A 23,904-nucleotide genomic window follows, 5' to 3' on the forward strand; every position below is an offset into this window, starting at 1 on the left:
ATAGATTGGAATAGCGTTCATTCTGGGAGATGAAAAAGGATGTGAGAGCTAGCAGGTTCGTGATAAGTCGCAAGAGTGCAAACCAGCAATTATATATTATATTGATGTCATTCTGACACGGCCTTTATGAAGGGCAAAAGCCGAACACCGTTAAAATTACGTGGGCGCTAGGTCTACTATCCTTCTCATTTTACCCTCATGTGGTCTGCAGACCTGTTCCAACTTCCCTTGTATGAGGCTGTTCTATTTCGGTAGGCAAGATGCGTCGGTAGCGAGCAACTGCTTAGTTATTTTCCGAAGCTCAGCCTGAATCTCTGCGTCGAAGTAATTCCAGTTCGGAGGCACCGTGAAGTGACCCTTAGCCGTGTGGTCGCTTCCTCTCGTACTAGTGATTCTGACATATTGAGGGGGCCGGTCGTCTCGGTTAAGCATGGTGAGTTGCATGGATGTCTGATCGTTCAGTAGCTTTTCGAGGTACTGCATCTGATCCCTGTAATCGTCTTGCCTGTGACCGCCGCCTGGTACAAAGTGGGTTCGCGAATGACAGATGTATGTATGTTGTAGGGCGCAAGATGCGAGTACATCATATCTGAACTGAAGGTAGGACACTATGCTCGAAATGCAGGTTGCACCCATGGAGAATTGCGCATCGTCAAGTAGCGAGTCCGGGGCTGTAGCAGGGGTGATTTCGGTGGTATCAAGCTTGATTACCCATGAGAGATTGTCGCCAGCGGTCCGGGCGGAAGCGAACTCCGGGTGTGACTCCGACGCCTCTCCATAGGGGTTGACCACCCACTCCCCAGTCTTGACGATAAATCCTTCTTCGAAGTCGCGCTTTATCGCGGCGATCGCGGGTGAAGATTCTGCTTGTGACATTGGTATCATTAGGTACGACGTTCGCTTGCGGATGCTCGTGGTGGGAAACAGGTAATAGGCCTTATTCCAAGAAATGAAGCATGCTCGAGAAGAGGTTATACAGCATTTGAGGAACACATCGATGGGTGAATGAACACAGTGCCGAAGAGTGATGAAAACTTGGCTACGGTCATTGGGCGACGTCTTCGTGAAGAGAGAAGACTTCCAGTAGTTAGTGACATCTATTTGGATAACGATGCATAGTAACGCAGACTTACCCTTGAAGCACCAAACGTAACGCGGTCATGAGAGAAGTCTTTGTCTCGAACATACCCGTTCTTTTCGAGATAGCTAATGAGAGCATCTGCCTTCTCCCCAGCTTGCGTAAAGAGCTCAAGTTCGTTCTTGACCTGCAGACGACGGAAGAAGTTCCCGGCGAACTTGCTTCCAATCAAAGTCTCGGTCTGGGCCTGCACACAGCGGAACTTTTGAATGTTTTTGAAGAATGGCTGCAGGCATGTGTTGATGTTCCACTGGGTCTTCTTCAAGTCCGCGTACAGATCCGACGTCTTTCTGCAGGCTAACTGAACATTGCGTATATCATCAATACCGAGGTAAGATGTGATGAGTGAGTGCGTTGTGTAGCGCGACTCTCGATTGATGACAAGATCCATGAGGTCTGACACTGGATTCGGGGGTGGGCGCGGCAGAGACATGGATTGGACTGTTGGACGCGAGATTTCTCCGAGTTCTTCCACGCGCGCTTTAGCAGGCTCCTTCGAGGGTTGATTGAGTTGAGTCATCGTGGTCGCGAATAAGTGTGGAATGCGGTTGGGTAGATCGATGCAGCCTTGAGAGAAGAGAAACGAATGATATAAATACTCAAGTCGTAGAAACCGATTAGGTGAAAGCTGGGATAGATAAAAGAAGGCAGTATACCACGCGGGCCCTTCTTAGTGAAATAGACTTTGAGGTGGGTTACGGTGCCTTGAGCTATCGCATCGAGTGCGTGTAAGAAGATTGGGTTCTTCTCTGCAAGAGGGTTCTCAGTCCATTCACTGAAATGCTCGATTCGCAACTGGCACTTGAAACCTCTTCCTCCCCTTCCATGACCAGTCTACAGCAGCGCCTAATATGATCGCACCTAGAATCGGTCCCGCATAGTTCATGTTGAACCTGTCCACAGGGAGGATAGTGGGTAGTGGCATCCAAACAAAGGTGAAGACGATGTAGCACAAAGCTCCGGCGTTGATGTATGCGCCAGCTGCGCCCAGCTTAAATGGACCCCATGGAATTGGTAGAGGCCTCGCGCTTATCGTCCGACGCCAGAAAAGGAACAATACGGGTAGAAAGTACGATAGGTACAAGCCCATTGCGGGAAGGGAGATAAGAGCATTGAAAGCAGTGCTCGAAGCGATGTTGATAAGAGCCAGGATACAAACGCAGAGGCCGCTGAGACACAATGCGTTGACCGGTACCCTCAGCTCAGGGTGGACCTTAGCAAAGGTATGCGAGAACGGCAATCCCTCGTCCTTGGAGAACGCCCAAATAAGACGAGAAACCGAGGCGAATATGTTGAAGAACGATACGAAGATTATGTAGACCAGCATGAACATGAACAAATTTGTGGCTGCTTTAGATCCCGTGGCCTGATAGTAGACTTCGATAATTGGTAGAGGCGAAGCGGAAGCGCGATCCACGTCTCCAATCGTGAAGAGAACGGTGATCATGTAGATAAGTTGCATGAGACCGTTCATTCCGACAGAGAAGATGATGGAGCGCGGAACCCGGGTATGTGCTTGCTTGACTTCGTCGGACATGTGGATTACGCTATCGAAACCTGAACTCATCAGTATAGCTGCGGCAAGCCAGGAATCTATCAGAACTTACCGGCCAGCGGGTATACAGCAGTGATCAGCCCTATACCCCAGGCCACCGTAGGGTTTCTCCAACCACTGATGTCGTGGGTCAAGGTCTGAAACACATATTCCGTGGAACTCTTTTCTGCCATTACAGCCAAGGTAACGATACCCGCAAAGAAGAACGCGACATGGCATATTGCCCCCACTGTCTCGAGGACGTTGATAATTCTAGGAAGCCAAAGGTTGCCGATGAACGGAATTATCGTCGAAGCGCACATGATGAGTGTTGTGTGCCACCGCTGAACCACGTACCCTGGGTTATTGAAGGAGGCCATAGCGGCGACGATATTCGATATTAGCGCTGCATTCGAAGTGCAGCAACAGATCCAAGCGAAGACGGTGATCCAGCCTTGCATCAAACCGAAGAAGCGATTATATATTGGCGCGAAGGCGGCAGACCACCGGTATTGAGCACCAACTGTAGGGTCCATGGAAGACATTTCGGCAAGCGATAAGGCTACGAGAATGGTTCCCGCCCATGCGAATACGCTACCGTAGACGATGGACGCTGGCCCGCCATTGCTCAGTGCGAACTGAAAAGTAAGCGCGGATGCTTCCCAGGAACATTGCATGAGGAAGGAAAAGTTCACAGAGGAGGCGTTGATGTATCGCTGCAAGCCATTAGTGAAAGCCCATGTTTGAGCTGTGGTCTTACATCTAGTGCCCCTCCTCCAAGATCCTGCGTGCCATTGGTCCCCTGCTCCTCGATTGCTTGTTGCACAGCATTCTTCTCAGCGCTGATAACATCGCATCTCACGTCAATCGGTCTGATTCCTGTCGCATTTGTCATTTCTGTCATCGGTAATCAGGTGTTTCGTGATCCAGGGAGTTACCTTCAGAAGATGGGGCCTATGTTCTTATCAGTACCACCAGCCTTGCAAGATCAGTAGCCCAAATGTCGAGCTGCATACATGACCGATGAGAGTACGTTGTACAACGTGAAAGCATGCCTGTTTATTCGGCCGTCTTTTGTGGCGGGCCTACGAGTGGCGTCCACTGCCAGCAGCATGCATGTCATCATGCACAGAGAGCTATGCAGTAGAAGCTGCTGAAGTGCTCGATTAACCAATCTGAAGCTGAAAACAGTATGCCACGGCGCATTGCGTTCAGAATCTCATTTCGTGATGGGTCTACTACCCCCATCACGGCCGCCGGCCCGGGCCTGCTGGGGTAACACGCAGCCATGAACGTCCACCGTGAAGTTGCGGTCTTGAGGACGAGATCAGAAGATGGAGCGCAGCACCCCAATGAAGATGCAGCACTTCAAGAAGAGCGGATCTCCTTGCATGATGGCGGCTGTGGTGGAACCCGGTAGCGACAGCGAATGACGTCATCGCTAGACTCGGGCGGCTCGATAATGGGCGATGGAGAAGCGAGGTTCCCAAAGGCCTTGCGGTACGCCATACAATGCGATACAGAACACAGCCAGTGCCCGAATGGGAGAAGATCAAGGTGGTGTAGATGGTGCAAATTGCAACGTGATTGAGCCGCCCCTTCTTTGAGCGCTTGAGCTAGCGTTTTAGCGTGACCGGCCCCCCGAAGCCTTCAGCCTTCGCAGTTACAGCCCACACGCTCCGCCATCCACATTATCATCAAACGACACGCATCCGCCATGCATCAAACCACCGAGGCACCACGGCTGACTACCCTACTGTCTCGAACCTGATCGAGCTCGGAAGCCCCTCCAGACCCCGACAGCTCATGCAATTGAATCTCCGCACTGGCCAGTTGTGCAGTCTCGCTGCCACCCTTCTCATATCGATAAATCTCTTTTGATGGCTGTTCTTCAGGTGCAACATAAGGCGTAGGGGCATCCCGCGCCTTCTTGCGCCAGCGCAGCGCCTTAGCGATGAATATGCCTAATCCGATCAAGGCGATGGCTCCAATCGAAGCTCCAACACCGATACCAGCTTTCGCACCTGTAGAGAGCTCACTGTCACCAGTGGCTATTGGCGTACTCGACGGAGACGACGATACCGTGGACGACGCGATCGAAGATGCGGTCGAAGAAGAGCCTAATGAAGACGTCAGGGTGGGTATGGGGTCCCCAAATTGCGCTGCTATGGTGTATCGCGGTGTTGTGCTCCCATCCGTGCAGCATTGAGTAGTGTTACCGCAACACCAGGTCAACGAATCAACGTCACCGGTGCATGGTGTCACCTTGGTATCTTTGCTTCTTTGTAAAGAATCCTAACCGTCGTCAGTTTTGATGGCCTACTAAGAATTTTGCATGAATCGTACCTCGTCCGAACAGAGCTCCTGGCATCCTCCTTCCCCCCAATTGCTTTTCGTACACGACTCTCGCCAGATGGCCCCGTCAGCCTTATTCTGACACAGCCCGTTCCTCAGTAAGTTATCCCAACGAGCACAGCAAATGTTGCTAAGAGGATCCTGGGTGTTGTTGAGTTGTGTCGAGTACGCACTGTTTGTGTTTTCCGTGCCGTTGCGCCAGTAGCAGGCTGCCATTACAGGCTGCAAGCAAGCGAGTTGCAACAGAAATATGAAAGAGAAGGTTCTGCGCGACATCACGAAATGATGGACTAAATGAAGAGCTGGACAATCGAGGAGACGCGACTCGGGCTGGTTTTAGTATTCAGCAACACACCCCCTTTCGCACCCTCGGCTTACGACCGCTCGCGAGGCGCTTGGGGCCAACGCAACATCTATTAGTCGCAACTACACTCGCGCGATGAAGCCCATTGGAAACAGAACTTGGGTAATAAGCGAGGTACACCCTCCCGCTCAGCTTTGTGGTACTCAAAGTTGACAGCGGTTGGTTAATATGGTAGCAGTAATCTCGGTCACACGTAAGCCCTCGCCCCAACGAATTTGTCCGCCTTTTCTTGGCGTGTATGACTTTCTAGTGGTAGCTGATGCATGACTTACACTGCACTTGACGCGTTGCGCTGCCTACGTGCCTATTTGTGTCATGCAAAATCAGGTTTCGCTTCAGCCATCGACCCGGATTCCGCATCAACTTCATTCCAGTATCGTGAACACGATTGCTCGAATCACAAACCATGTCGCCTGCTCGAAAGTGCTTAAGAATGAGGATTTATATGTACTCGAGATTGTCAATATATACAATGAAGTTGCGAATACACGCCGTCCAAATCCGTCCGTCAGCACCGCGAGATGCTCCTAATGAGGAAACAGGGAAGGACCTATGTGCAGATCTTCCTCGCCCCGTTTCCGGTGAGGCTCCATTTGGTCTTATTGACAGTGCACGGGTTCTCCGTCACACTGGTTCCATCAACCTTCAAGGCGATGGCAATATCCCTGCTGTTCGCAAACTCGGTCCTAGCCGCTAGACGAACCTCACCACCACCACTAACAGTACCAGCCTTAATGTTGACATTGTAGCAGTTCTCGAGCAAAATCGCGTTGTTGCCCGTGTTGGCGACATCGATCGTACCGATCTCCGCACCTCCAGACGCAGATACACAGAAGATGCCGCGACCGCCGCCACGAGCCTTGACGCGGTTGACGTAGATGTTAGTTCCGTATCCGCCGTTGACCTTTCCGGCTTCGTTGGCGAAACGGAGAGCCGCGTAGCCAGTGCCAGCGCCGCAGTTGTCGCAGTCCACGGTGCCGACCTTCGCGTTGGTGACCTTCTGGAGAAGGAGACCGCATTCTCCGACGTTCTTGCCGACTACCGAGCCGATGTCGAGCTTGTCGATGTTCCTGAAGATATGAAATCAGCGTACGTCTTGCGTGCAGTTTTGCAGTCATTCCCTTACCATGTCTCGACGCAGTGCGATGTGCCGCCGTTGCAGGTGATGGTGCCCATCTTGACGTTTGTGTTGGCTGCTCGGTCCCGGTCGAAACGGATACCCATTCCTTCTTTGAGATTGAAGTTGATGGTACCTAGGGTGAGGTCTTTGGTGCCGGAGAAGCGCATGCCGAAGTACGTCGAGCCGGCCATGGTGAGGTAGGGGATCTTGACGCCGGATTGGTTCGTCACTTCGATGTTTCCGCCTCCGCTCTTGGGGGCTGCAGTGATGGTTCCGCAGCCTTCAAACGTCTTTCCGCTCGTGATGGTGATGGTGCTAGCGCCGATGTTACCGGATGCGATAACTGACACGCGCTGTCCACTGCTGATGCCATCGAGAGCGCGCTGGATAGCTAGACGGTAGTCGGAACCGGTGTATAGGTTTGTTGAGCCCTTGGTCGCGGTGAAGGAGCTGCCGGAGCCAGTGACTTTCGCGTCGGGAGTGCCGGAACCACACTGAGCGGAGGCGAGGGAGGCAAGCGCCAGCACCGCCGTGAGACCAGAGAAATGAACCATCTTGATCGCTCAGGTGAATCGAAGAATGAGGAGAAGATGCGATGTGGTTGACGCCGCTATTAGACCGACGAGATGCGCACTCCTTATACAACCCAAAGGCCATGGCGCTGCTCCACTCCCGCACTCCTCCCTTCCAAATGACACCAAGCCCTCGATATGACATCCATCGGACCAACCTTACCAGTTCGGAGCAAGATGCAAAACAGCGAAGACTATGAGTAAACCATCTGGCCGTGTCAGGCACACGCGTTTCTCATCCCTAGCCCTCGCCGCAGTCCTGCCGATCAATTGCAACACCAGTTTTCGAATATACCACCTATCATACCAGGCATTTCAAACACTACCATGCCATCCCAAGGCCATTGGCGCGCGCGCCACTTTCGTTTCGAAGTTTCAGCTATCCCCAGAAAATAGCAAGCTCGACAGATTACTTAGACCCTGGGACGAGCGAGGGAAATCTCCACCACTGTACGAGACCGGAACATTGTACCTGCAAGCAACGCTAAGTGCCTGTCTCTTTTGCGTAAACCTTCCGCTCTACTGCACACATGATTTTGTGCGTTGTATGCAACAACCAATTCGGTGCATCTCTGCCCTTGTACCTGTTGGTTACAGTTTAAGTGATCGTTCGGGGTGCGTCTTCCCCCGCAAAACAGCCGTTAGGCGCATCACACGACGGCATCTACTCGGGTTGATACACTCCGTGGGTGCTTTCTTGGCTGCGTATTTCTCCGCCGCGATCATCTGTGCATATTGTTCCGCTGCCAAGGTACCAAGGTCAGCCATTTTGTTTCATCGCTTTCATGATGGGGTCAATGAGAGGTTTCGCACTGTGTTCTAGAACGAGTCGATTGTAGTGCGAAAGTAATCATTCACGATCTATCTAGGTGCGTAAAAAGAATATGTCGTAGATACATTACCGAAATGCGCGATCCCTATGCCGAAAACAGCCTAGTGTGCTGCTGGAGCATCCCGAGGTCCCTACTCAAACACATCACTCACGTACCTGGTCTCCTTGACCTTCTCCAGCCATTCCAGAGCATCATCTTCCGTCTTGCCCGGGAAAGTATCCCTATAGATCTTCATACACATCTCCGCGGTGCTCTTGGCCAACTTACTCGCACTACCGCAGATGAAGACTTTCGCGCCACCTTCCCCGAATAGCTCAGCTAGCTCCTTCCGCTCGTCCCACATGCGGTCCGGCACGCGTTGCGCTTTCTGTCCCTCGGGGGCGACTTTCGAGAAGCAGCCGCGTACGCTGACTACACCGTCAGCTTCCCATTGCTTGAGTTCATCGGAGTAGATGAAGTCCTTTTCGAAGTGACGGCAGCCGAAGTAGAGGATCGCTGGTCCGACCTTAGCGTTGCGGGCATTCTTGATGGTTGCGCGCTCCTGGATGAAGCCGCGCATTGGTGCGAGACCTGTGCCTGCGCAAACCATAATGATGGGTACAGTCGGGTCGGTGGGCAGGTGGAAATTGATGTTCGTTGGACGCGGAAAGCAACGAATCTTCTCGCCTGGCTCTTGACGCGCTAAGTATGTCGATGCAACACCGTGGAAGCGGCGGTTATCTCCACTCCATGCTGCCTCGTCGTGAACGTCGTAGGTCAGAGAGGCAATCAAACGCTGGGCGGTAGTTCCTTCGGGTGTTTGGATGAAGTCTACATTTGCGAGGGGCGAAGACGAGACGCTGTATTGGCGGGGAGATAGCGGCTTTAGCGAGTCGAGATAGACTGCGAAGGGTAGCTTGCAATCAGGGTGGTCTTCGAGGATATCCAGAATGCTGTAGCGCTTGGGTATGATCTCGTTCTTATATGTTTCGTCGCTTGCTAATTCTAACAGCTTGGCCCTTTTGTTTTCCGATGTGGCTTCGGCAAGGGTCTGCAGCTGCTTTTGCGAGATGGGCGTGCTTAGCTCTACACGTGTCATTAACAAATCGAAGATTGAGGTTGGAGCTTCGGTCGCGATGAAAGTCTTGCTGGTGCCCGTGATGGCGATATTGTCATCAGGAGATAAGTCGAAGCGCTTCATGACTCGCCTCACATTGCAGATGCTGTTCATCGGCAAGATGACGATGTAGTCACCGGAGCGATACGATGTGCCCGGCGGTAGCTCAATCTCCATGTGCTTCTTGGTAAGACCGACCTCGCCGCCACCTAGGCTTTTGTTGGCTTTCACTACACCGTAGCCGATGTCTTTGCCTCCGAGGTATGTAGCAAACTTTGGAGGCGTGATATCGGCCTGTAACTGCCCCCCAAGTACCTCAGTGGTGGTGCCGCTCGACTTGCGCAGATCATTCCACATCTGCTCGGACCACTTCTCCCAGGGACCCATGATATCTCCTTTCACATTGACAAGACCAGTGTCTGTGAAGCGTTTAGCCCCCATCTTCTCCAGCAATTTGTCGGTGAGCTTGGGAATACGATGGTACGTATGGGTCCAGTCGCTATTCCCGACCCCAAAGACGGCATACTGAACTCCCTCAAGCAGCTTGGATGTCGCATTGTTCTCAAGCCAAGCGACGAACTTCTTCGCGTTGTCTGCTGGTTTGCCTTCGTATGAGGGCTCGATGATGACGATTGGCTGGTCTTTGGGGATGTTTTCAGTAGCTGAGTCGAGACTGGCGACGTTCGCCTTGAACCCGAATCGGGAGGCATTGGTCTCCAAGTCTTCGGCATAGGATTTGCATGTGCCGGCGTTCGATCCGTACAGTATGGTAATCGGCTTCGCATCCCTGCTAGGTACATTCGCTTCTTTGGCCTTGCCAGGTCCGTTGTCGTTGGCTTCCTTGGTAATGGTTGCGCCGCCTCCAGTCCCACCCAGGCTAGCCATTGTGCGTCCAGGACGTCTGCGGACCTTGATCTTGAGGTCCTTTGGTTTTTGTGTAATTGTGACCGACACATCTGGTACACAAGGTTAGCGCGGTCACACTCAAGGATATGAAAGCACGTACGGAGCTGGTATCCGGGGTCCGCGAGCTCAACTTGGAACTTCTGTAGGATGAGTGCGACAACCATGATCATCTCCTGCTCAGCAAACGTCCTACCAATGCAGGCGCGCATACCATCACCAAACGCCTTCCATGAGTTCGGTGGAAGCTTCTCCCAGCCACCGTCCAGGAAACGCTCGGGTCGGAACACGTCCGCGTCATCGCCATACACTTTAGGGTCATGATGAAGTCCCTTTAGGTTCATCAGGATCATGTCTTTCGGTTGCACTTCGTATTTTCCCTTACAATCGTTAGATGCTAACTATAGTAGCTATGAGATGGACTTACCGCGACTTTCGTTGGTTTCAGCGCATGCTTTCCATTGATCGCAATTGGGCCGAGGAAACGCAACGCTTCGTAGATTGCGAACTTGATGTATTCAAGCTTCGGGATATGTTTCAGCTCTAAAGGACCGTCTCCGAGGACTTCGTCAACTTCTTGTTGAGCTCTCAGATATTTATCTGGGTTTCTGAGCAGGTGGTAAAACAGGAAGCCCAAAGTCCCGCTTGTAGTCTCATGGCCAGCAACCAGGAAGGTTACCATGTTGTACCGCACAGACTCTTTCGTCATCTTCTCTCCAGTCTCCTTGTCTACTGCCTCAAGCATGGGGTTGAGAAGGTCTTTGGCATCTGGCTGAGGATGAGCGATTCGATCAGCGATAATCTGGTCGCATAGATCATGCATCTTCTTCACGTTATCCTGACGATGGGCTTCGGCGAAGACTCGGAGTTTGTTCTCGATAGACGTGCGTGTGGCTCGTCTACCAGACTCCACCAAAACCTCCACCATTTGGTTGATGAAAGGATGCGCACTATTGCTGTAGAAGTTATTGAACCTGTAGCCAAACGCGCACAGCCCGATCATATCAAAGGTCAGCCTTGAAGTAGTTAGTAATGACATCGTTTGGTATGAAATGGATGATATTCACCTTGTGAAGTCATCGGCGCATTCGATCTCATGATCTGGGCCAAAACGGTCCCACCGGAGTAGCATCTGCGTCGAAATGTCCATCATGCCGTCGAACATCTTTCGGATGCCCATTGGCCCAAACACGGGCATCAACAGCCGATGAGCGACACCCCAAGCCTAGTGCGTATATTAGTACATCTACTATCATAGCAGACATGACAAGTGTACCTTTTCGCCGGGATAAGCTGTGAACAGGCCATCTCCTGTCAAAGCTCGCACCTCATCCAGAGTAGCATTAATGGGCTTTTCGAACCGGTCACCGTCGCAGCAGTCGTTAATAGTGTCGTATGAGGACACAACGATGACTTTGCCGTCGCGCCCCGGGAACTGGAGTTGGTAGATCTCGCCATAGATATCCGCAAGTCGTTGGAAGGAGCCTGGAGCGTCGTTCGGATCGATCTCAGCGAAGTTGCCTACGAATAGGTGTGGGGGAGGCTGAGGAATAGGCAGAGAATCTGATGTATCGGAGGCCATCATCGCAAGATTATTAGGGTGGTGACAAGACCGGATGTTTGGTTTCCAACGAGGAGGAAAGACCGAAGGACTTGGATTCAGCTGCTCATTCCTGGGAAAGAGCTGGGCTACATATACACGGGTAGCAACACAGCGCAGGGCATGTCAGCCTAGGGACGTCGGCCTCCCATGGCAGCCCTCGACCGAGCCTTGCCATATAATGCTGCCTAGTTGCTGACTCCGCAGGGATACAGAGTCCTTTGGTGATGTAGTTACAGCCAATGTGGTCTGATTGGGCGTCACACTGTCCGTAGTCAGCGAGTTTGTGTTCAGCTCGGCTGTGCCAGCCACGCGATAGGCTCCTGTATCGTGATGCATGGGAGCACGACAGCATGCCGACGCTGCGCCTCGTGCGAACTGGTGACCGAGAGATATTGCGCGCGACTTAGCCAGATCACAGTACGCAGTAGCCTTTGCCTGTCTAGAAACTGTCTACCGGACGGCCCGAGGCGCAGGGCCAACGGCCTGTCCACCCCGCGCCACGCCGTAACACGCGCAGCGTCTGTTGTTGAGAGCACCAACGGTTCATCAGACGTCTTGGAGATTCGGCATCTGATGAACTGATGTTCTCTGAGTTGTCAAGCTTTGCTCGTTGAGGTAGTAGACGGGAAAACATCGACGCAAACGCTGTTCGTGAGTTAGTGCACACGGCGATCGTCGCGTCTTCGCGTGACGGGGTGCTTCATTGAGCTCAGCGGCATCATTGCGACATCTTCAGCGTTTTCGTAACGATACTGATACTCTGAGCTTTAGTGGTTATGCAACATGCACACTGTCTAGACATGTTGCAAGGCGAGACGGCGGTGTTGTGCAGGACGCGCCAAAGCTCGGCCGGCTCAAGCGGCCGAGCGGGGCGCCACTTATCGGTGGAAAGTATGAAAGAGCTCGTATTCCAACGTTGCACCCAGTGTTCACGATAAGAACGTTAAATGAGTCGAGGCCCAGGAAGACTCCACGCAATAAGACCAGACATGAATATATTCATCAGCCAGACGGCATGCATTGCATTAAGTGAGGTTGACCAGTGTACACATGAACGTCTCCTTCTCCCATGTCTGATACAACAAAACACCAGCCATCTGGTCGTTGTACCATTTATTACGGTTGATATGCACCATAATGATGTATATCGTGCACAACTCACAAAGACTCAAGCCGCGGATGTCTTGGCCTCCTTCTCTTTCTTCCAGACAGCGATGGTGGAACTGTCGAGGTGGATCTGGTTGTAGGTGCTGACATAGCTAGGACATTCGCCATCGTGGCGCGTGAACTTGCCGGATGCTTCGCCGATGACATAGTCGATCGAATCGCTAGCCTTGAGATCCAACATACCCCAGTGATTGAGGAAGCCAAGAGCAGAGTTGTACATGCTCTTCAATTTGAACCCCTTGGGAGCTTGGCCTTTCAGAAAACGAATGTAGATAGTGAGACGCTGGGTGTATACGTGAAAAGTGAACTCTACACGAGGTTGTAGGTTGGTGGTACTGCGAAGCATCTTCAGCCAATTTTCGTTGGTGTTGGCGAGGAAGGCATCCAGTGCGTCGAGATACCCATAACTCCACCTCATTTGCCAAAGCACTTCACCCCAAGTGTCCTCGTGATCGCAGTCCATGTCGCATCCACAATGGATGCTGTGTCCGCATTCGAAGCACTCTACGTTGGGCACATCGTCTTCGAGTACCTGACGGGAGGCGAAGTTGACAGTAAAGGTTGGGCAGTGTGCGCGTAGGCGGGCCAGGAGGGTGATGTTTGTCAGGACGTCCTCCATAGACTCTTCGTCCCCACCGTAACCTTCCTCAAGTTCATCGCCAAGCTGACCGTGGTCCCAGGATATTAGCAGAAGCTTTGGAGCGTGCTGGTAATCTGCGACCTTGGGGTAGTATGCGTTGATGAAATGAGCGAGTGTTGGGAGTTCCACGCAGAAGCGAGATTGACGAAGCCACATAGGCCGATACTCCGTCCGAATCTGCTTGCAGACTTGAGTGAGCGCACGGTAACGCAGCGTGCTCAGTAGATGCGGCACGGTAGTGCTGTCACTTGCGACCTTAGAACGCTTGAGCAGAAGCGGTCGTATTAGATCATCGTCGTCATCATATACCCCTTCTTCGGCGAAGTGGTATATGCGATTGCGGATTTCTGCGAATAGTCAGCCAACCAAAGCGCTATATAGGCAAAAGAGGGACATACCAGCAGGCAGCTCGAGGAATTGGCAGCAATTGAGCATGGGCTCGAACTTGGTCTTATCGCCAAACGTCTTGCCACCCGAATTACTGCTGTTGCCCTTCTTGGCGTCGCTTGTCTGGAAGTTCTGGCCTTTGCCTCTGTATATCGGTCAGCTAAGGTGTAGGGCGATATGTGAAGGTACATACGCGTCGGAAGGCATCTCCACTGTTGAACCTGAAAAAACCTGTAGAGAGCGGAGCGCAGTCTTCAGGTAGGTGTCAAGCGGGGTTGGGTAAACAACGAGAACAGGCAGCGAAATGCGCATTTGTTAGTCGCGGAAAGAGCGCACGAGCGTGACGCGATTTCCCGTGACCGATGACGCACTATGCCTACACCGTCTCGTGGGCGCAGACCTCTCGGAAGACCCCGCTCTTCTTCTTTCAGAAACGGATTCGATTCTAGAGGTGCCCTTTAAACTCTAGGCACTCAGGCGGAATCCTTAGTCCTCCCCTCCCATCTTGCTGCGTCCTACTCGTCTGCCAGTCTTAATTCCAGTAGGCAAAAGGCCATTATCCGCGTAGGCTCGACGAAGAGGTCCTTGCTCCCTAAAGTTATGAACGAAGAGATTAGTACCCCTGGGTGAATCGTACTAACGCTGCATAGACACCAGCATGCGAGAACCACGGCGTGGGGGCAGTGACTGACAGTGTTGCGTGTTTTCACCTCAAGCGGTTCTACATTCAAGACCATGCCCGGCGTCGTGGTGTGCAGCGACGACGCGTGCAAACAATAGGCGCCAGTGACTGCCTCGTCAGGCGTGGCAGTTTGCTTCCACCCCATACGACAAACAGTCACATCGCTGTCTCACAACACATCCTTTTCTCTTATAAACTCCCCACGAGTCTCCAAATATCCCACGGCGACTGACAATCCTGTCACTGAAAAGTGAACGCGGCGGTATGGCTTTGATCTCGACCTGCTCTTATTGGTCGGCTTGGCAGGTGAAGGCGACCACATACCGTGGGTGACAATAGAACAGACAATGGGCCGTCCATACCAGCCACCCGCATTGTTTCTCCTTCACCAGGTAGTCCTACTCCCTTATGGCGAAAAATCTTTTTCAAGCTCTGCTGCAAATTTACCACCGACCTCACTTCCCAATTACTCCAAACACCGACCTCCAGTCCAAAAGATTGCGATCAGCTGCGAGCCGGAAACTTCAGTCTGACAACCACGAAACTGCACGCATTAGCAAGGCATCTCAAGATGTTTGCGCAAGAGTATATCCCTTTTGCGACAGACACAGCACCGTCTACGGACGAGCGCGGTATCCCACAACCCTCCCATCTCACGCGCAAAGCATCATCCGCCAGCAGTGCGTTCTTGCGAGAGCTTCTTGGCCCGGAGATGGCTCTCTCGATCATGCCTCCCGGCTGCCGCACCATCGCCTTCTCGCAGTGGGGTGGCTTCACTGCAGCGCCCGAGCAGGTCACACCGACCGGAGAGCTCAAGGCCTCAGACCTGTACATGGATCGCGGCATGACATCCACCTTCAACCCTCCGACGTCCGAATGGTGTTATCTGGGAGTGAACCAGCCAAAGCCAGACCCCAGATACAACGCGCAGCCCATTCCAGATCTTCGCAAGCGCAAGCGGAACTCATCGACCAGCATCGCGACTGTGAGCGAGCAAGGCGATCAGGGTGCCAGACCCAAGGTAAGGAAATCACTGTACAAACTGCGTGTGAGACAAACGCTGACTTCGTATCTTCGTAGCCAACGACTTCGCCCGTCCGCTTTACTAGGCAGACACTGAAGCGAGTGAACACCAACTCCGAGCTCACAAGGTCGTTCGAGATGGTGTCCATCAAGGAAGAGAAGAAACCCACGTTGGCCGAAAAGTTCGCGTTCGAGGGACTGAACTGTGAGGATCTTCCGTCAGCATTCGACTCCGACGACGAAGAAGAAGACTACGACATCCGACATGCTCGCTGATGGAAGCATGAGAGCCCCTGAGTATCACTGCCTGCTTCGCGATCAAGGACGGTCGCATAAAAGCATCCATGAAACAAAAGCTTATGAGCGCATCGCATGGGAGTTGATTCCGTTGCAACGCTGGTTACATTGTTCACTGAAGCGGCATATGGCTTGGAGGATGCGATGACAAAAGGAGTGCAGGATGAGGCACAATGGATAAAGATGTCCCGCTTGCCGGCTGGTCCGAGCTCTCTTTGGATTCGATGACAGCATCGATCATCAGCTCTAGCATAACTTTTGGCCTGTACATATACACCCGCCACAACAATCAATTGCATATCACAACCATGGAACGAAGTCTACTGCAGTGCACCCGTGCATTCTCAAGATGTACGATGCAAGCCTCATGTCGTAATCTACCCAAATGCAGACCCTCGGCGATCGCGTCCGCACAACAGGCACGCTGCCTACACACGACGCGCCCCGCCCTCCTCCAATCCAAACCTCCAAGAACGCGCGATCGCGGCCCAAAGAGCGACGAAGACACGCAGACTGACTTCAGTGCTCTCGATGTCCTCCGGAACACCGTCGCTCCCGCCACATCCATCGACGCGTGCACAGGCGATGGCTTCGCGCTCAACAACCAGATGCGCATTAGCGGATGCGGCATTCTCTTGATAGGCGGAGAAGCATATCGATGGAAGCCCTGGCTACGCGAGGGTAGGAAAGAGGGCACCGTCGCTGAAGGAGGCACGGGCGATGATGCAATGACAGGCAAATTGCTGAACGCGAAGAGGCAATGGGAGGTGCCGGAGCAGGCCTGGGGAGTGTTGGAGTTATTATATCCGAAGCCTGGTACGTTTGTAATCGCCTGCAACGAATGCGTGACGAACGTGGTCTGACAGCGAGCGACAGATCTACTCATCATTGGCACCGGCCCCAGTACCGTGCCTCTCGCACCTGCGGTTCGCAAATACCTAAACGACCAGGGAATACGATTAGAAGTCCAAGACACAAGGAATGCGGCGGCGCAATTCAACCTACTTGCGACAGAGAGGGGTGTAGGACAGGTTGCGGCGGCGCTCATACCCATCGGCTGGAGAGAAGGACGATGATGGTCGAACTAGCAGCGGGCCTACCACTGTCCCGTTGGTTTCCCCAAACGGTCACGCTGTGATGGTTCATTGACGCCTTGGAAGACCTAGGAGCTGGCCTAGACGATCCGGCTGTGAACGACTCCAGGTCGATGGTCCACCCAAACCATGGAGGGTAGTCTTGTTTCCAGGCAAGCTATAATAGGGCCAGCGACACGTCACAGTACGAAGATATGAGCGCGTAAGTCAACGATTTTATGAGACATGCCCGCGAAGTTGAGCACACTCATTGTACTATTTGTATACATACATTCCATTGTTCTCAGATGATCCTGGAACCGACCTGTACATATAAGTCCTTCGTGTCTCACCTTTACCTCTCTCTTTGTCGTACTTTTCATGAATTCCCCAACTCGTTCCTCGCGCTGCTTGCTTGTTCTGACCCCACCAGTTCTATTTGCCAGTCCGGCCGTCGAGCAAACAAACACTGTCACAATCACAGCCGCGACTCCCTGCCCCAGACCGCTCCTTCCGACTTGCGCCTTCTTGACCCACCACGTGGCCCGGCGATATCGCATAACTAGCAAGCCAATGTCGCTTAAATACGTGACCTGCGCACTATCGACCTTTCTTTCCACTCTCCTCAGTCTAATCACTCGAAGCTGTGAACTAATGTCTGACGCTGATATGCACGGAATAAGGTGGGGCTTTGGTAGGCGCGTGGTAACTCCTGATGAGGAAGCAGCCATAGGTGACACTACGCCGCTACTCGGTTCGGAACGCTCTTACCGCAGCGAAGAGGCTGGAGGCGACTTTCCACCAACCATGGATGGCAATGATGCTTCCGCCGCCACGTCTTCAGCAACACCACGTCCGGTGACTCCCTTTGTCGCCGAACTACCGATTATTCATAGCCCATCGTTACCGGCAGTCATACACAGCTCAGGCCCTAGGCTGTCCGTCCTCCAGTCGTTCAGGCTTAGCAAGTTATACCGCAATCGGTTCCTATCGCCTACAGAACTGTCCTGCCATACCGACCACTCCACAGCACAGATGGAGTCGCAAATTCAAAATGACGACAAGAGCCTAATAATCGAAATACTGTCACCCGTTCTCGACCACCTGAAGGAACTGAAGGCGTTGACACCCGAGAGTCTACAGGACCACAATCAGACCCTCAACAACGAGACGCACGCTCAGGTTCTTAAGCAGAAGCTGCTACCGATAGGTCAGCTTATCGTGGACAGCCTCGAAACAGTCCCACTGGACCACCGGGGTTGGTTGGAGGGAGCTATATGCCATCACATCGCCGACAATTACTGGCCGCTGCCTGTCAACTTCTTCACCCATCTGAAGATCCAGGAGAAATACCGCAATGCGCTCTTCAGGTTGGCGCAGCGCACACCTGCCGGAGCCATCGAGCCGCATCCCAACAAGGACTCTCAGCAGCCTCAAGCACCAGCTATCGAGCCTGATCCGCCCCAACCATCGCTGGACCCGAGGGATAATCCGGACACGCCACCATTCCCCAAATCGACCGCTGAGCAACCTCAAGCATCAGCTATCGAGCAAGATCCGCCCCACCCGTCGCTGGAACCGAGGGATGATTCGGATACCACTGCACCATTTCCCGGATTGTCCATTCAGCAGCTACAATCATCAGTCGTTCAGGCCGCTCCGGGCTCTGGGGACTTTCTAGATCTAAACTTTTACGAGTTGAGAGCAGAGGCTATTGAAGAGGCCGATGCGAGGGACTTGGACAACGTATAGTACCCAATGGTCAAGTACCACCTTCTGCCTAGTCTTCCAAGGCTGGACCGAAAGATCCGGAAATGTCAAATGCCCATGTCACTCTTCAATCCTCAATGTACGGGCTATTGGGACGCTTCTTTCGAGATCAACAACAACCAAGTTCAATGGAAGGTAGTGATACCTCATGTACGCATCGTATGTGAAACATTTACTGACTTTGTACATTCATCCTTAGGCTAAGCCTGATCCTAACACCATCCTTTACAACTACATGCTGCCCCCCGATCATATGACCAAATGTGTCATACCATTATTTGCGACACGCGGCCTGCTGGCAGATCTTGAGCTCGGCGTGGCCACGAAGATGAGCCACGAGTATCAAGACTCTAGGCAAAACCTGAGTGCAATGCTCGATTATGACATGCGTTGTTGCATCCTCTTTCTGACTCGCAAACGGCCCGATCTCCAACCATTCGAAGTACTGTGGTGCGCTGTAAGTGGGGTTTTGAAGTTGCACAAACCCTCGTTCGACAGATACGTTCAGGCACCTACAAAGATTCGCCAAAGGGTCAGACGAGACGGAATAGCAGCGTTTCAGAGAATGATAAAAGCCCCAGATTTCGACCACGTTGACCAATACCTTTGGAACGCGATGAGGGTGCTTGAGATCTATACTAGACCTCTGGTTACAAAAGAAAGTGTATTCCTCTGGATCGATTCCTTTCGTCTTGAGAACATCGACGTCATCTACGATTTACGCCTAGATGGCGCGAAAGCTCGAAAGAAATTGTTCGATTACCTCGAAGAGAGGCATCCTGGTGGCGAATCCATATGGCACAGCCTCGTGCAGAACTTCCACAGCCATGATGTAGTCAAATTTCCAGAGTACGCTACTCGACCACGCTCAATCGAAACCATTACTACCTGGGTATATTTCTTCACAGAAGCTCGACAGGGTGTTCTACTGAAGGGAATGGACTTCGACGCATTAGTCCTCGATGAAGCTGTAGCAGCTGTAGCAGCGGAGCAAAAGAAACCGAAAAAGAAGAACAAGCCGAGGAAACGTAAAGGTGCCAAATCGGGGGAGCTGCCTGATGAGAAGGAGCTGCCAGTTGCTCAAGAGAAGTGCACATCTCAAGACCTTCCTGTGTCTCTTGAACAACCTCCACAGAGGGACGACACGACACCGCAAGAGGAGTCTGTAACTCAAGAACAACACACATCCCCAGAGCAAGCTCTACCCCAGGAAGAGCCCCAAACCAAAAAGCAGCGCTTATCTCGAGAGCTATCGACTACGCCTACACCTTGTGGACCTACACCCTTTTCAACGCTGGAAGAGAAGGAGAAGAGCGAGCAGAAGCAGTCAACAGAGCAGTTAAAGAAGCAAAGAAAGAAGCAATCGAGATGGGAGAAGAAACATGGCAAGGCAGGAAAATCCGACGCTAACAAGCAAGCAGCCTCAATCACGGTGGAGGAGTCTTCGCCATCCGTTGTCGCGAAGGCCGATGACGGTGGTGACAGTGTTACTGGAAACGCCAACAAGGATAACGACGGTGTTATTGGCAGCAGTGTTATCAACGACGGTGGTGACCTTGGTGGCCACTTGTCTGCGGCTGATTCGGTTCCTAGCGATGAAGCGCCTACCAATCAAGAGACGGTTCAAGAGCATCCAAGCAACAGGTACGAAGTTTTGATGGCCAAGCCGTCGAAACACGCTGGGAAGTCCGCCGGAAAGCTAGCGTTCCATGCCGATAGTGAAGATGACATGAAGAAGGCCATGGAGGAGAGTCTTCTGAACGACCCGGGTAGTTGGTCAAAGGTGCAAGGGCGCGCGAAAGTGCGACCAAAGCAGAAGCAGAAACAGCGCACCGACGATCGCAAGAGTATCCAAGATGCGTACAGAGAGAGAGGCTATGCAACTGCTGTTACCGATGCACAGTTGGACAGGGCAAGAGCTGAAGTGAAATCGAGAGAGGTACGGGCGGACTATCTCAGATCTAAAATAACGAGCTTGTCTGCTCTAATACCAGGTGAGGGCAGCACTGGATCAATCAAAGAACACAACAGTACCGCTCGCGGGCAGCCTACTTCCTGGTCAGCGCTTTTTAAGCCTACGGAGAATGACACAGGGCGCAGTTCCCCTCGAGACGCGACTCCGTCTACGAATGCTGTAGAAACGCAACCGCGTACCACAAACGTCAGAGAGGACCATGAACCCATCCAAGAGAGTGCGCATTCTGTAGAACCTCAAGCTGTTGCGCAATCAGAACCACCCGTCAAGCAAGAGGATTTCAAGGGCTCAAAGCCGTCCAAGGCTGTTGCCGGCGCGGTATCGACTCCCACATCAGGCACAGAGAACAGCGAGTCCATCAAGAAGACCATACGGCCTGCGAGCCGTCACAAGACTATGCAATCACAACCACCAGTTATTCAAGGGAGTCCCGAGGATTTGGTGTCGTCCAAGGTCGTTGCGGGCGCAGGAACGACCTCCACACCAGGTACAGAGAAGAGCGGTTCCACCAAAGAGACAGTACAGCTTGTGGATTCTCAGAATGTTGCGGAACAAGGAGTTCCGGCAGATAAGGGGGCATCCGGGGACTTTACACCATCTGAAGATGCTGCGGGTGCGGGATCGACTTCCACATCTGGCATAGAGAACAGCAGTCCGATCAAGGAGACGGTACTGCCTGCGGAGCCTCAAGATATCGCGCAATCGGAGCATCCGGCAGAGAAGAAGAAATCCAGGGACCTCGCGCCATGCGAAGACGCTGCTGATGCAAAATCAACTCCTGCGCCCAGCGCAAGGAACGAAGGCTCCACCACAGAGAGCGCACAAACTGTCGACCCTCACTCCTTTGCGCAAACAAAGATACCGATGGATGAGGAGGCTGCCGAAACTCGCCACAGGCGTAGGGCCAGCTCGCCGCCATCTGTGAGTTCTCACGCTCCTGCGCAATCGCTACTGCCGGTGGACGAAGAGGTCCCTGAACCTCACCATAGTCATAAGGATAGCTCGCCGCCACCTGCGAGTCCTCACGCTCCTGCGCAATCGCAACCGCCGGTAGACGAAGAGGAGCCCAAGGACTACAATGGCCATGAGGATCACACAGAATTACTTCAGGAAGATGATACACCAAGCCAGCCCTCAATCGTGGTCGACTCGGCCACGTCGCATGTGGAGCAGTGGCTTGCAAGTAAATATGCAGCTGCCTTCGCCGGGCTCACGCAAGCGGAAATAGACAATGCGCACTGGCGGCCTCAGCAGTCAACAACGATTTAGATGCAGGAACCGTGGAAGGCCTTTCGACGTTATTGAGACGAAAGAGTGGATAGTAAAGGGCGGTAACAGGGTAGTGGAGGAGCATGATGGAATTGTCGCGCCAATCTTTGACCGGTACTTCCGGCACGTGGCGCAGGTATGACAACGTCACATAGAGGGCTTAGAAGTATCGAATAGACGTCTCTACCCAAGCATACAATTTTCTAGACGTGCATCGTATATCGTATCGTCGTAGCGCCGGATCTAGTGTAACGGGAGGGCGATGCAGGGGTTTCAGGGTACGCGAAGTGGGTACCCGCATCTCGTTCCTGAGTGCACAGCCTCCGTCTCGTAGGGCTATCCGCGTATTCGTCTCGGAGTGGATCACTACATGGGTCTCTTGCGCTTTTGGGTGCAGCTTGCGATGGACGCAGTTGTATAAGGAGGAATGATGTCTGTGATGATGGATTTTACAAGCCACACATTCATTCCGTTCGTCTTCATCCTGTCGCTTTTCAACACATACTTCCAGTTCTTTTACATTCGTTTACGACAACTGCTCGTGTGCTGCGGAACAGCGTGCCCCTTCTCTCCCTGCGTCAACCTTCTTAGGCATCTTCAGCCATACTTTATCCCCGAAGCATCACAATGGCAGGCGACACATCAACGGACAAAGAGGCGTACGCTCTCTTTCCCTACGAGCCCAGCAAGATCGGCGCCATCCTCTTTGCCGTCCTCTTCGGCCTAAGCACAATCTACCACCTTTTCCAAATGATCCGAAGCCGCGCCTGGTTCTACACAGCTTTTGTAATCGGATCAATAAGTACGTCTCCCATTCCCTCCTCCATATCACAGCACATTGAACTAACAACTTCCACCTAGTGATGACAATCGGCTACGCAGCCCGCTACCTCTCCGCGCAATCCCCCTCCGAACTAATGCCCTACATTATGCAATCGCTCTTCATCATCCTCCCGCCCTCGCTCTACGCCGCAACAATCTACATGATCTACGGCCGCCTCGTCGTCTTCGTAAACGCCGAACACGCTTCCGTTATCCGACCCACGTTGGTAACCAAGATCTTCGTATGCGGCGACGTCGTTGCGTTTCTCATGCAGTCTGGTGGTGGCGGCATGATGGCGCAGGCAGACATGGCGGATATGGGACAGAAGATAATGCTGCTGGGGTTGTTTGTGCAGTTAGCGTTCTTCGGCTTCTTTGTCGTGGTTAGTGCCATATTCTATTTCAGGATGAGGAGTGCGCCTGAGAGGTACACGGTGCCGAAGTATGGGAAGTATGCGTGGCCGACTTTGGTAAGTTGCTTTCCCTTTATCTCTCCTCCCTCGTCGACGAACGATATACTAATGTTACGACAGTACAAACTCCTTGCCATCGCGGCCGTTGTAATCATCGCTCGCTGCATTTTCCGCGTCATCGAATTTGGACAGGGTCATAGCGGGTATCTGGCTTCGCATGAGGTGTACATGTACGTTTTTGATACGCTGCCCATGTTCCTGGTGCAGGTCTTGTTCCACTTTGTACGCGCGGATGACGTGTTTGGAACAAACCATCGGGCTGTGAAGAAGTTGGACAGCGAGATTATCGGACTGTACGAGAGGGCGTGAAGGGAATTCTGCTGTTTTTCTGTACTCTACGAGATGTTACGGGCGTTGGTATCGCGTTTGGGTTTGGCGTAACATCATTACGGCGTTCAGTTATTCTGCGGCCACGACAACCTTATGTATCTAGAACTCGCATTGAATTTTTGATAGACATGAATGCGTGCATCTTCAATCTGCTGCCCAGGTGTTGTGGTGTTTAGGGGAAGTCGCCGGGATGGAAAGTCTCGCTCGCCGAGTGGGCCGAGGTTCACAAATTGGGTTAGCACCAACCTGTTTCTAGCTTCATCGTATTTCGTTCTTCGTTTCTCGTTCGCGTTGCCTCCGTCCGCAGAGCCTCCCTACTACTTTTTCCTCGCCTATAATATCAAGCTCTTGATGCAATTGGCCAGTTCCAATGGCCCTGAAAAGAAAAGCGCACTCGAAATCGCGGACGGGCTGTGCCACGTGCAAACGCCGCCGGATCAAGGTACGAAGCACGTCGTACTACCACCTCCGTTCTGAC

At 52.6% G+C, this 23,904-nt stretch overlaps 10 protein-coding genes across 10 annotated transcripts; 5 read left to right on the forward strand and 5 right to left on the reverse strand.

The window, feature by feature from the left end:
* Nucleotides 1-243: 243 nt before the first annotated feature.
* On the reverse strand, nt 244-1,658 carry J4E85_002297 (uncharacterized protein; the record flags this gene model as incomplete). The annotated part of the gene is made up of 2 exons (XM_051466576.1): nt 244-1,077; nt 1,134-1,658. 2 exons carry the CDS (start codon nt 1,656-1,658, stop codon nt 244-246), a joined length of 1,359 nt encoding a protein of 452 aa, XP_051329431.1.
* Nucleotides 1,659-1,910: 252 nt separating this feature from the next.
* On the reverse strand, nt 1,911-3,052 carry J4E85_002298 (uncharacterized protein; the record flags this gene model as incomplete). Its single annotated transcript, XM_051466577.1, has 3 exons — nt 1,911-2,695; nt 2,746-2,945; nt 3,030-3,052. The coding sequence occupies 3 exons, from the start codon at nt 3,050-3,052 to the stop codon at nt 1,911-1,913; spliced, it is 1,008 nt and encodes a 335-aa protein (XP_051329432.1).
* Nucleotides 3,053-5,941: 2,889 nt separating this feature from the next.
* Nucleotides 5,942-7,065, reverse strand: J4E85_002299 (uncharacterized protein; the record flags this gene model as incomplete). The annotated part of the gene is made up of 2 exons (XM_051466578.1): nt 5,942-6,461; nt 6,518-7,065. 2 exons carry the CDS (start codon nt 7,063-7,065, stop codon nt 5,942-5,944), a joined length of 1,068 nt encoding a protein of 355 aa, XP_051329433.1.
* A 981-nt stretch (nt 7,066-8,046) lies between these two features.
* On the reverse strand, nt 8,047-11,497 carry J4E85_002300 (uncharacterized protein; the record flags this gene model as incomplete). The annotated part of the gene is made up of 5 exons (XM_051466579.1): nt 8,047-9,968; nt 10,019-10,295; nt 10,343-10,931; nt 10,983-11,140; nt 11,192-11,497. 5 exons carry the CDS (start codon nt 11,495-11,497, stop codon nt 8,047-8,049), a joined length of 3,252 nt encoding a protein of 1,083 aa, XP_051329434.1.
* A 1,189-nt stretch (nt 11,498-12,686) lies between these two features.
* J4E85_002301 (uncharacterized protein) lies at nt 12,687-13,919 on the reverse strand (the record flags this gene model as incomplete). Its single annotated transcript, XM_051466580.1, has 3 exons — nt 12,687-13,672; nt 13,724-13,857; nt 13,906-13,919. 3 exons carry the CDS (start codon nt 13,917-13,919, stop codon nt 12,687-12,689), a joined length of 1,134 nt encoding a protein of 377 aa, XP_051329435.1.
* Nucleotides 13,920-14,965: 1,046 nt separating this feature from the next.
* Nucleotides 14,966-15,693, forward strand: J4E85_002302 (uncharacterized protein; the record flags this gene model as incomplete). Its single annotated transcript, XM_051466581.1, has 2 exons — nt 14,966-15,415; nt 15,475-15,693. The coding sequence occupies 2 exons, from the start codon at nt 14,966-14,968 to the stop codon at nt 15,691-15,693; spliced, it is 669 nt and encodes a 222-aa protein (XP_051329436.1).
* Nucleotides 15,694-16,022: 329 nt separating this feature from the next.
* J4E85_002303 (uncharacterized protein) lies at nt 16,023-16,790 on the forward strand (the record flags this gene model as incomplete). Its single annotated transcript, XM_051466582.1, has 2 exons — nt 16,023-16,530; nt 16,591-16,790. The coding sequence occupies 2 exons, from the start codon at nt 16,023-16,025 to the stop codon at nt 16,788-16,790; spliced, it is 708 nt and encodes a 235-aa protein (XP_051329437.1).
* A 1,032-nt stretch (nt 16,791-17,822) lies between these two features.
* Nucleotides 17,823-18,539, forward strand: J4E85_002304 (uncharacterized protein; the record flags this gene model as incomplete). The annotated part of the gene is made up of 1 exon (XM_051466583.1): nt 17,823-18,539. One exon carries the CDS (start codon nt 17,823-17,825, stop codon nt 18,537-18,539), a length of 717 nt encoding a protein of 238 aa, XP_051329438.1.
* A 69-nt stretch (nt 18,540-18,608) lies between these two features.
* On the forward strand, nt 18,609-21,801 carry J4E85_002305 (uncharacterized protein; the record flags this gene model as incomplete). The annotated part of the gene is made up of 3 exons (XM_051466584.1): nt 18,609-18,707; nt 18,757-19,014; nt 19,120-21,801. 3 exons carry the CDS (start codon nt 18,609-18,611, stop codon nt 21,799-21,801), a joined length of 3,039 nt encoding a protein of 1,012 aa, XP_051329439.1.
* A 627-nt stretch (nt 21,802-22,428) lies between these two features.
* J4E85_002306 (uncharacterized protein) lies at nt 22,429-23,405 on the forward strand (the record flags this gene model as incomplete). The annotated part of the gene is made up of 3 exons (XM_051466585.1): nt 22,429-22,603; nt 22,663-23,093; nt 23,157-23,405. 3 exons carry the CDS (start codon nt 22,429-22,431, stop codon nt 23,403-23,405), a joined length of 855 nt encoding a protein of 284 aa, XP_051329440.1.
* Between the last annotated feature and the right edge of the window lie 499 nt (nt 23,406-23,904).

The sequence above is a fragment of the Alternaria conjuncta genome (genome assembly GCF_024043145.1).
Source record: "Alternaria conjuncta strain BMP 0040 chromosome Unknown scaffold_3, whole genome shotgun sequence".
Lineage (NCBI taxonomy): Eukaryota > Fungi > Ascomycota > Dothideomycetes > Pleosporales > Pleosporaceae > Alternaria > Alternaria conjuncta.